This window comes from Clytia hemisphaerica, unplaced genomic scaffold (genome assembly GCF_902728285.1).
Source record: "Clytia hemisphaerica strain Z4C2 unplaced genomic scaffold, Clytia hemisphaerica genome assembly, whole genome shotgun sequence".
NCBI lineage: Eukaryota > Metazoa > Cnidaria > Hydrozoa > Leptothecata > Clytiidae > Clytia > Clytia hemisphaerica.
The window spans coordinates 1-12,277 of NW_027103565.1; the positions used below are offsets into that span (position 1 = coordinate 1).

The 12,277-nt window shown below is 37.7% G+C and overlaps 2 protein-coding genes across 2 annotated transcripts; both read left to right on the forward strand.

Moving 5' to 3' along the window:
- The first annotated feature begins 8,401 nt into the window (after positions 1-8,401).
- Positions 8,402-10,120, forward strand: LOC136800966 (uncharacterized). The gene has a single exon (XM_067057576.1). It carries the CDS (start codon positions 8,402-8,404, stop codon positions 10,118-10,120), a length of 1,719 nt encoding a protein of 572 aa, XP_066913677.1.
- A 367-nt stretch (positions 10,121-10,487) lies between these two features.
- LOC136800967 (uncharacterized) lies at positions 10,488-11,318 on the forward strand. Its single transcript, XM_067057578.1, has one exon. The coding sequence runs from the start codon at positions 10,488-10,490 to the stop codon at positions 11,316-11,318; it is 831 nt and encodes a 276-aa protein (XP_066913679.1).
- The last annotated feature ends 959 nt before the right edge of the window (positions 11,319-12,277 follow it).

The window sequence follows — 12,277 nt, forward strand, 5'->3', positions numbered from 1 at the left end:
TCGTCCAATAAAATGAGACTGAGTTTATTTCGTCCAATAAAAACACGCGATTTACGCGTGAAAACCACTTTCACTTTCTCTCCGACCAATCACAATGCGCGATATGGGTTATTTGAGGAAACCCAAGGTGAGCACACTCAAAATGGCAGGGAAGTACTGAAGGCGATTCTAAGTTTGGTTTTAGGTCAATATTTTTATGGTTTTCCAAGGTATATATCTATGTAATCAACTGGTTATCGAAGAAATCAATGGTTATCAAAGTTATCAATAACAATCAAAGTACTCGAACGTCTTCGAAGGGTTGTTAAGAAAGTGATCGAAGACTCACAATGTTTTTGAAATTTTGGTACAGTACTCCACAAGTGTTATGCATAAGCCAAATCGCGTATTACGAACAACCTCTAAATTGCCGAGTACAAGAGAAAAAAATCGAAATTCAAAATGGCGGCCAAGCCCACGCTGAAAAATATCAAAAATCTTTGTTTTTCAATCAGCTATTAAATCTACATCTACTATTAGATTACATTTCAAAATAAAACGATTTCCAAACCAACCTAAAGTCAGTGTCTGCCAACTAAAAATTTCTCTGCGGTGTCACTGGCAAGATTCCAATTCTTGTATAGGCCGCAACTACACTTCCAAATGATCAGTATTACAAATACTTCCAAATGGGTCCATAAGTTAAGAAAATGAGATTATCATCTAGCACGGGGGTTTTGTTTTTAAAAACAAACTTCAAAATAAAATTGTTAATTAACTTATTACTTAAAATATCACTTACTTACATAATCTATTTATGATATAACACCCCTTTCTTAGATAAATGGGCTCTTAAAGTCTTTTATGTTTGCCGCAAGAAGGGAGAAACATTTGATTTGACCCCCGGTTTTTTCTCTCTTTTTCTAGCTAGTTCCCGCGTGTTAGTGTAGACACAACTTTAATCCAGGGAAATGAAGCGTTTTCATTGGTCTAAAATCACGGATGGTCACGTGACCAGAATTTTTATCCAGGGAAATGCCGTGGCCGCAATGTTTTGCTTTAGTGAGATTGACCATTTTGTTGTTTTGATTTGAGCGGGCGAAATTTCTGTACAAACCAAAATATGACTTTGTTGGAATACCGGTTGAAACACTTGTGACTCAAAATTCGATTGTTAATCGATAAATGGTCGTTCGATTACTTCGATCATTATTGATTACTACGATAATCGAATTTATTTATTAGGACCGTCTGGTCTAGGAAGAGCAAATTTTTTTTCTGAGAAACGTTTTGCGAGTACTAAATTTGGGGATCGCCACTTTCCTCAAATTTTTCCGGATTCAATAAATTCAATATTTTCAAAGAAAAGGGTCAAAACAAGAAAAAGACTGCCGTACCGCAAGTTGGTCTAATATCGACATCCCTCGTCTAATTCTCAGTGTTAAAAGTTCTTCCGTATCAGACGGATTTCCGTCGCAGCAAAGTATATCGAGAGACTTTCCGTCTCAAAATTCGACATAATTCACCAAAATTTCAAGAATATCTGCTCATTTACTGTGTAAAATCCATTTTCCGTTTCAGACGAAAATCTTGCTTTGACCACTGAATTCTGACACCCTTCTTTAGAGAAAGGAATAATATGAAAGCTATTGAATTACTGATTGAAAAAGGATTATTCCTCTCTGACCACTAAGCAAAGAAAAACAGTTTCAACTTTTCTATAAATTTCAGCTGATAAAAAGGGTGTTGGAATTAGAGCTCGGAGGGGTATAAAGAAGGCTCTCTTAGGGGTAACTCTAATCACGTCACAATATCACATAATGTTTTTGTCTTCACCCAATCAGGAAAATCAGCAAAAATTTTGGATAATCATGCATCCCTTTGGAAAAAGATCGTGGCTTCTTTGTAAAAGCAAAAAACACATCTGGACTTATTTTGTACTTTTCAGTCTCTAGTTCATAGTTTTTCTAACTTTCTGGGACTTTGCGCTGATCAGAAACCCAATGCCCTAACCACTGCGCCACAGATTCATGTCAGAAGATCATTTCTAACCACTATTTATATTGTACAAACTACAGACTACACTATATTAACCTTTCCACCACGCTGTTTTTTATATTTTCACGCTGTCCCCCCCGCAACATTTTTTGACAAAATGGACATGTTCGGTTATTTTGTCATAACTCAAGAACTAGTAATCTTTTGATAAAAAATTAGCTATCCCCGAAAAGCTTATTAAATTCTGCAGCTTTTAGGTTGGGTACCAATCCAAATAAAATACTCGTAACTAAAATGGTAGCTTCATATTTACCAAAGTTTTTTTCCTCATTTTTTGGTAATGTCACTTTTTTGGTATTTTTCACTTCCTATGCAATAAAAAGTGGGGGAAGTTTAATTATTCAATCTTTCTTTAGTATTTTATCATTATATACTTACTTCTGAAGCTATATACCAAAAATTACCATCCAAAAAACATTCTACTGCCCACAATGGCTTTCCAAACATCAGTCACTTTTCTCCGAAATCAGTGTTTTTCCGTCCGGCATTTTGAATCAGTGTTTTTCTTCAAGAAGTGCTGACTCACCACATGATCATAATATTACATCATTATATATCAACGGAAAGATTAGACTCTCTACTTTCTTTTCTTCTTTTTTGAAGAATTACCAAGCAAGCCAATAAAAGATATGGCTTGAGAAAGACGTGTCTATCAAATGAGTGTGATTTTTTTTGTGCCTTGCGTGCCTTCGTGCCCTTCATGCCTTTTGAAAAAATTTTGTGCCTTTGAAAAAAAATTTTGTGCCTTTTGAAAGAAAGTTTTTTTTTGGAAAAATAGTGTCTTTTGAAAAAGTTTGTGCCTTTTGGAAGAAACTTCGTGCCTTTTGAAAATACCTTGGAAATAGTTTGTTTGGATAAATTTACGCTTGTGGCGCTAAAGTTTCGGAAAAATTTCATTCAAATAAGGTCGAAATAATGGTTGCTAATGCTTGAAAGTCCAATCGGCCTTTATCTGAATGAATGAATCTAAAACTGATTACCTCACTATTAACGAGCACAAACCCATAAATTCAGTTAAAACTGTCTCAAGATTTTCCTTGAAAAAGTGACTACAAATAATTCGGTTCTTACATTTCTTCTTCCGATAAGGAATAAACTCAACAAGATCTGGTCATCTTCTCTTTTAAAATCTAATATCAAGGTCAAAGTGTTCCAAAAAGCAATCAAACCTATCTTACTTTATGGCTCAAAAACTTGGTCTTTAACCAAACAGTTGGAAAGACAGCTTGACAGTACATATACTAGACTTCTAAGAAGAGTTAAACATCTTTTCTGGAGGGACCATCCCACTAGGAAAATTATTTACGGACCTCTGAAACCTGTCTCAACACTCTTAAGAGATCTAGACGAACACAGTTTGCGGGACATTGTCTTCGTGCATCCTCTGAAGTGATTTCAACCCTTCTGTTGTGGAAACCAAAGTTGACATTCCCTGACATTCCCTGACACCATCTGTAGGGATACCGGGCTCAAATTCAGTGATCTTGAGATTGCCATGAAAGACCGTGATAGCTGGCGAGCTAGAATCCATTGTCTCATAACACCCCGGTGGATTTTTAAACTCACAGGGTCACTGAAACTGTTACAAGGAAGAAAGTAACTCAATATGAGTCAAGATGGAATGAAATAACTCAAAATGAGTTTTCTTGTTATTTTGCTTGTCACTATACCAATTATTTTCAAAAGCCACGAACTTTCTTTCGAAAGGCACAAACTTTTTTCGAAAGGCACAAACTTTTTTCGAATGGCACAAACTTTTTTCAAAAGACACAAACTTTTTTTCAAAAGGTACGAAGGGCACGAAGGCACGCTGTAAACTGAGAAACTCGTGAAATACAAAATTTCATGTTTATGTTCTTCTTGGTTTTATTTTATTATATTCAAAATTTACAAAAATATACAAATATAAGTTTTCCTTGTTTTTCAGTGTATTTCTGTTTTTTGTCGCATGTGGACAGAGCTTTCTTTAAGGGTCTAGACACATTTTGGAAGTTTTCTTGCATGTCCACTTTGTTCTGGTCTTTGTCCTTTGTTTTGTTCTGCATTTTACATACAATTCAATTTTAGAATAATTTATATAATTTATGCACAAAAAATAATTAATTTATTCATAATTTATTACATATCCACTTTGTTTTTTATAATTTTTGTCCACTTTGCTTTTTGACACAAAACCAGCACTTTGCTTTTTGTCATCAGTTGTCAACTAGCTTTTGAGGAGTTAACATCACTCTCAACTTTCAACTGAACTCAACTCAACTCAATTCAAGATGGCTTGCAGTTAACTCTTAATTAAGCTAAGTTGGGAACATCAATCAGTCAATTCAAATCAAATCTCAATTCAAGCTCTCAAGCATACTTCATTCAAGCTCTTCATTTTGTCTAGGATTCTCACCACTACATTTCCTGGCATGCTGGTAAATAGACTTATATTTTACATTTTTCCTTCAACTTAGACTTATACTTTCATAGACTTATAAGGTGCCGTAGTATAGTGGTAGTCGACCTTGGCTTCTGTGCAGGCGGCCAGGGTTCGATTCCCACTTTCGGCAGTTCCCTTGGCAAGTGAACATTCCTTCGCCCGGGTCAACCCATGCCATGTGAGGGGAATTGGGTAGTCAGTTCAAGGTGCTGACGGGACGCTCATTAGTAAGCATCTATGGTTGCGAGAATAGGCCTCTAAAGCCTCCTGCAACTCAACCAAATAGAAATAGAAATAGAAATATACTTTCAACTTAGACTTAGACTTTCAATCAATATCAATTTTCTTTGTACATTGCTGCTAGAACTTAGATTTCTCACAAAGTAGGCGTGTCAAATTTGACTTTATTTTTTTGTTCAAGTTATTTATTAGTTATTTATTAGTTATTTATTTTTTCTTTTGTATTTTATTTTCAGTTTTGAATTCTTAATGTATTACAAAGAGCTTGCAAAGAAATTGGTGCACACCTTTATAACATTCAAAACAGCTCACCAACAGCTACATGCGTCGAAGCACACGTGCGACTGCAAACAAACCCATCAATTATAAATCGTTTGGCACTCAAGGCATACGATTGCCACCTGAAACAACCAGTCAAGCATCATCAAGCGATGAATCAGATGCTGATATATCAACATTAGAGCAAACGTTCAACTTATATCAAAGTTCATACGAGAGTGATACCTCTACACAATCAGTTGACGCAAATCTTTCACAACTTGTCCGAGGTTTAACAATCAAAGACCAAATTATGGAAAACGATATTAAAAACATTTCAATTGAACAGAATGTTCTCTCTAGTGAAATTGCTGATATCGGTACAGATTATGACATTGAGTTTATGACGTACAGTGAACTGGAACAACTCTTTAAGGAAGTAAAAACAATGCGCAACCGCCTGAAAGTACTACATAATGAAATACTTCAATCTATCGGAACAGAAGAATACGAGAAAAACTTTCTTAAATCCTACAATGAAACTATCCATAATGCACAGACAGTCATTCAACGCGTCAATGCTCGTCGAAAAGAAGTCCGTCCGGATGAGAAAAACGCCCAACGCAACAAATCATTATCAGACTTTTTAATGAAAGAGGTAAAATCTACTATTACTTCATTTGAGGCAGTTTTTAAAGAGGATCCAAGTGCATTTAGCTATGATGAACTCGTACTTGCTGAACGTAATCTTTCTTCACATCAACAAAGTATCAACAACCTGACAAAGCATATGGAGAAACTCCTTTTAAGTGAACATTTTCAAAAGGATGAAACTGATATTGTTACTAAGTCGTACGATGCACTCGCTAAACTGAAATCTACCTACATCACAAAGCACAAATCAACACTCAAAGTTCAAGAGATAGCCAAGGAGCAGAAATTCCAATCTTCAAAGTTGAACATTAAGCTAACAAAATTCAAAGGGTATGATTCATCTTCAGATTTTTACTCCTTCAAAAGTGACTTTGAGAAACTGCATTCAAAATCAACACCTTCCGCTCATCTTCCTGACCTCATCAAAAACAATTACCTTGAGGGGCCAGCCCGGACCCTTGTAAAGGGAGTTGACAACATTGAAGAAATATGGCGTAGACTTAAGTTATCGTACGGAGACCCAAAACTGCTTTTATCAAAGAATCTGTTTGATATTCAAAACACTACTCGTTTATGGCGTGTCAGAAGTGACCCTGAGAAACAGATTGAGTCACTTAGTAAAATGATTAACTTCATGAGAGATACAATGAACTTAGCTCAGAAACACCAAATTGAGAACTTTCTTCTTTATGGAAAAACACTTGAGGATGTTTATCAACTTATGGATGACACCCGCCAAACCAAATGGTTTTCCTTTCTTGAAGGGAAAACACTTCATCAATCAACTATCTGGGAGGAATTCATCAAATTCCTAGAGAAAGAAATATCAATCCAACAACTCAAGATGCTACACTGTTCATCACCAACAACAATCAACCCTGGTAAACAAACACCAGGAAAAGACTTCAGGAAGTGGTAGACAAACATCACCAGGAGGTGGTGGAAGCTCATCACATCTTACAGACAACAAATCTCCAATCATCCAAACAAAGTGCTTCATCTGCGGTGAGAAGGGGCATGTCCAAACCAATGGTCCCAATAATTCCAAGTTGCTACAATACTTCTCCTGTCCAGAGTTTGTTCAAATGAAGCCATCTCAACGATTCAGCACCCTACGCCAAAAGGGTTACTGCACACAGTGTCTGTTTCCAGGCGCTCAACAAGCAAAAGGTAAACATCAAGAAGGACGATGTCAACGCGAATTTACCTGTCCACATCCATCCCATGACAACTACGACATCAAAAAGCATGTTCTCATCTGTCAAGACCATGCTACAACTCCAGAATCCCACCAAGTCCTTCAAAACTTCAAAGAAAGAGGTATTCTACGACAATCAAGACTTCAACAATTCTCTAAAGACATCAAACTTGCATTTCACATTGATACAAAATCTCTTTCCTTCAACTCTTCAACTAATTTCAAACAACCATCAGCATCAGATGCTGAGGAGGAGGATAATGATGCCATCTACATTCTTCAAACAATCAATGTTGATGGCCAACAGCTTACGATATTTTTTGATTCAGGATGCAGCGACATGGTCATATCCCAGAGTGCAGTCAAACGTCTGGGGAAGAGAGCAAAGATGGAGTATGGCGGCAACATCCCAATAGGAGGTGTCGGCAATGTAAAAACAATCAGCTCTGGCTCCTACAAAATCAACATTCCACTACATGACGGTCATGACGCACAACTTAAAGGACTCTGTCTTCCAAAGATCACCTCAACCTTCCCTACTTACCAACTCAAACAAGTGGAGGAGGACATCATCAATGCATATCGACAAACCGGATGCAACCCAGAAGATCTGCCATCACTCCCATCATCTGTTGGTGGCGAAATAGACATCATGCTTGGTATCAAATATCAACGCTACCATCCAAAAGAAGTATTCCAACTCAAGACCGGTTTAACAATCTTCCGCTCTTTGTTCAAGAACAGCGATGGCAGTCGTGGTGTTGTAGGGGGCCCTCATTGTGCCTTCAACGTCATCAACCAACATCACCTTGCAATAAATCAAATGAATGCGTTCCTTGCAACCCATCGTCAACTGTCAAGTCAGCAGCTTACAACCCTACCAGATATCGACCTGATTCACGTCAAGGTAGAGAAAGACCATCAACAAGACCTTATGCTAGAGATCGACCAACATCCAACAGCACATTTCACCAGAAATATCAAGATATTTGAAGAAGCCGAAAATTCTGGTAGTCAAATCACGTATCGTTGTGTTCATTGCAGAGACTGCAAAGAGTGCAAAATAAGTGAATCAATTGAATCAATCAGCTTGAAGGAAGAAGTGGAACAACACTTGATCAACCAATCCGTCTCAGTCGATTTGAAGAATTGCGTATCACATGCAAACTTACCACTCCTTCACAACCCAGAGACCAAGCTGGCCAACAACAAACATAAAGCACTGAAAGTCTACTTCCAACAATTGAGAAAGTTAGACAAAGAACCAACCAACAAAGCAGATGTCATCACATCAGAAGCCAAACTCCAAGCAATGGGATGCGTTGACTACGTAGAGAACCTCACACCACAACAACAACATATGCTATCCAATACTAAAGTACTCAATTTCATTCCGTGGAGAGCAGTATGGAAGCCAAACTCCATATCAACACCCTGCAGAATTGTATTTGATGCATCGCAACCAACTGATACAGTCAGGATACAGTCTGAACGACATCCTTGCGAAGGGAACAAACAACATGAACCCACTGGTTGAGATTCTCATACGATGGTCGCTACATCATACAGCTTTCCACACCGACATTAGGAAGATGTATAATTCAGTCCGTCTTCGCGAACATCATTGGTGCTTACAGCGTTATATATGGGGAGAAAACCTTGACCAGAAAAAGATCCCAAAAGAGAAGGTAATTAAAACACTTATTTATGGTGTCAAATCTTCAGGAAACCAATCCGAGCGAGCCCTGAGGGAAACCGGACAACTGTCCTCACAAGATTACCCAGAAGTTGCTTCAATCATCATGAAAGACATCTATGTGGACGACTGTCTATCAGGAGAAAAATCAATGCAAATGGCTACTCAACGTGCCGACGAGTTAGAAATAGTTGTCAATCGTGGTGGTTTCTCACTTAAAGGAATCACTTTCTCACACCAAAAACCCAAACCAGACCTGACATCAGATGGAGAAAGCATTGGTGTTGCAGGCATGAAATGGTACCCAGAGGAAGATGTTGTCTCTCTTGATGTCAGCGAGCTCAATTTTGCCAAGAAGGTCAGAGGCAAAAAACCAGTCAAGATCAACAATGTACCAACCAAATTGACTCGAAGACATTGTGTCTCAAAAGTAGCTGAACTCTATGACATATCAGGAAAGATTACACCACTGACAGCCGCAATGAAACTTGATCTCCACCAACTTGTCGATCTTGGTATTGGATGGGACAATCGCATTCCAGACAATTTGAGACCAATATGGGATTCACATTTCAAAATTATGGAAGAAATCTCCTCAATTAAGTACAACCGTGCAATTGTACCAGAAGATGCTATTAACCTAGAAATCAATTCAATCGACACAGCAGATGCTTCAAAGAACATTGCTTGTGTAGCAATTTATGCACGTTTCAAGCGAAGATGTGGAAAGTTTTCATGCCAACTTGTTTTCGCACGTTCAAGACTCATTCCTGATGGAACCACTCAACCAAGAGGTGAACTCCTTGCAGCAACTCTTAACGCGCATACCGGAGAAGTTGTCAGACGAGCTTTTGGCACACACCTCAAATCCAGTTTAAAATTAACAGACAGTCAAATCACTCTCTTTTGGATCAACGGCATCGAAAAGCAACTCAAGCCATGGGTCCGAACTCGAGTTACTGAAATCCATCGATTTACAGAACTATCATCTTGGAAATTTGTCACATCAGAAAACATGATCGCAGACATAGGCACAAGACGTGGCACAACCATCTCTGACGTATCTGCAAACTCAACTTGGTTCAACGGATTTGAATGGATGTGTGATCCAGAAGATACCTTTCCAACGAAATCTGTCGATCAAGTCAAGCTCACAAATGAAGACCTCAAATCTGCAAAGAAAGAGCAGATACTCACAATCATCAAACCAATCAACATCCAACCATCCATTCACTTGTCATCAATCAGTCAACGGTCAGAATTTTCAGAATACTGTATCAATCCAATAAAGTATGGTTGGAAGAGATCAGTTAAAATCACGAGCACAGCCTATCAATTCATCTCTCACTTCAAATGTCGAAAGAAAAGATTGTCACGTTTCGCTTCACAGCCAATTGAAGAATCAGCACATAAATACTTCTTTACAAAGGCTACAGAAGAAGTACAAACCTTCTCACCAAAAAGGAAGTATGAAAGAATTTCAACCATGAAGAATGGCATTCTATACTATACTGGCAGAATTCTACCCACAAACAATATGACAGCAACCGGAAAACTCACTAGCATTATGCTCGATCTCACCGTTGTGTTCATTCTTTGTCCCATTGGTGGATAGGCACTCTCCAATCGCCTTCAGCATTGTCAACCATGTCCATTGGAACCATCCAGTTGCCAAGCATGCTGGTGTCGAAACTGTCCTTCGTTATGTACTTCAAATTGTATACATCATTGATGGTCGGGACCTTGTTAAGCTCATTCGAAGGCGCTGTGAAAGGTGTCGGTACATTGCCAAAAAAACGATCAATGTGGAAATGGGACCGATATCAAATCACAATTTGAACATAGCCCCTCCATTTTTTTCGACTCAGGTGGATTTGTGTGGACCATTCATATCCTACTCAAACTTTCACAAACGTACTACAATTAAAATATGGATGGTAATCTTTTGCTGCACAACTACATACGCCACCAAGATAAAAATCATGGATGATTATAGCACGCCCGCATTCATCTTATCATTTACACGATTCGCCAGTGAAGTTGGATACCCAAAGTACTTACTACCTGATGAAGGGAGCCAACTTGTCAAGGGATGCGGAACCCTCAAATTATCGTTTCGAGATATCCAAAACCGCCTTTTTCAAGATGTTCTCGTTGAATTTGAAACCTGTCCTGTATCCGGCCATCACATGCACGGCAAGGTGGAACGAAAAATTCAGGAAATCAAGAAGTCCCTTGAAATCAACTTCGATAAGTATCGTTTCTCCGTGCTCCAATGGGAAACTGTCGCCAGCCAGCTGTCTAACACTATCAATGATGCACCATTGGCTCTCCGTGGACATACAGAATTTGAAGTATCTGACATCTTGACCCCCAACAGACTTATGTTAGGACGCAACAACGACAGAAGTCCAACTTTTCCAGTCGAAGTCACAACTAAACCCGACAAATTTCTCAAGCAAAATCAGGAGCTTTTCAATGCCTGGTTTGAAGTATGGCTAACAGTTCACGTACCAAAACTCATGCATCAACCGAAATGGTTTGACAATTCATTCAATCTGAAAGTTGGTGATATCGTCTTATTCAAGAAACAAGAAAACCAGCTTTGCAATACCTACCAATACGGGAAAATAAAGAACGTTGAGACGAGCAAGGATGGTCGCATTCGCAGAGTTGAAGTCCAATACCGGAACGAAACCGAAAACTTCGATCGTACCACCTACAGAGCAGCGCGTGGCTTGGTAATGATTCATCCTGTAGATGAGTTGGATTTGTACAATGAGTTGATCTTAAATGATATTGACGACAATTGAAATTTTACATATGCCGGCCGGGCAGTGTAAACTGAGAAACTCGTGAAATACAAAATTTCATGTTTATGTTCTTCTTGGTTTTATTTTATTATATTCAAAATTTACAAAAATATACAAATATAAGTTTTCCTTGTTTTTCAGTGTATTTCTGTTTTTTGTCGCATGTGGACAGAGCTTTCTTTAAGGGTCTAGACACATTTTGGAAGTTTTCTTGCATGTCCACTTTGTTCTGGTCTTTGTCCTTTGTTTTGTTCTACATTTTACATACAATTCAATTTTAGAATAATTTATATAATTTATGCACAAAAAATAATTAATTTATTCATAATTTATTACATATCCACTTTGTTTTTTATAATTTTTGTCAACTAGCTTGTGAGGAGTTAACATCACTCTCAACTTTCAACTGAACTCAACTCAACTCAATTCAAGATGGCTTGCAGTTAACTCTTAATTAAGCTAAGTTGGGAACATCAATCAGTCAATTCAAATAAAATCTCAATTCAAGCTCTCAAGCATACTTCATTCAAGCTCTTCATTTTGTCTAGGATTCTCACCACTACATTTCCTGGCATGCTGGTAAATAGACTTATATTTTACATTTTTCCTTCAACTTAGACTTATACTTTCAACTTAGACTTAGACTTTCAATCAATATCAATTTTCTTTGTATATTGCTGCTAGAACTTAGATTTCTCACAAAGTAGGCGTGTCAAATTTGACTTTATTTTTTTGTTCAAGTTATTTATTAGTTATTTATTAGTTATTTATTTTTTCTTTTGTATTTTATTTTCAGTTTTGAATTCTTAATGTATTACAAAGAGCTTGCAAAGAAATTGGTGCACACCTTTATAACACACGCAAGGCACGAAAAAACTCACACTCCTATCAAATTGTGTAAATGTACGGCATTAGGAATGTATCAAGGACGTATATGTACGGCATTCGCGGTCAAAAGG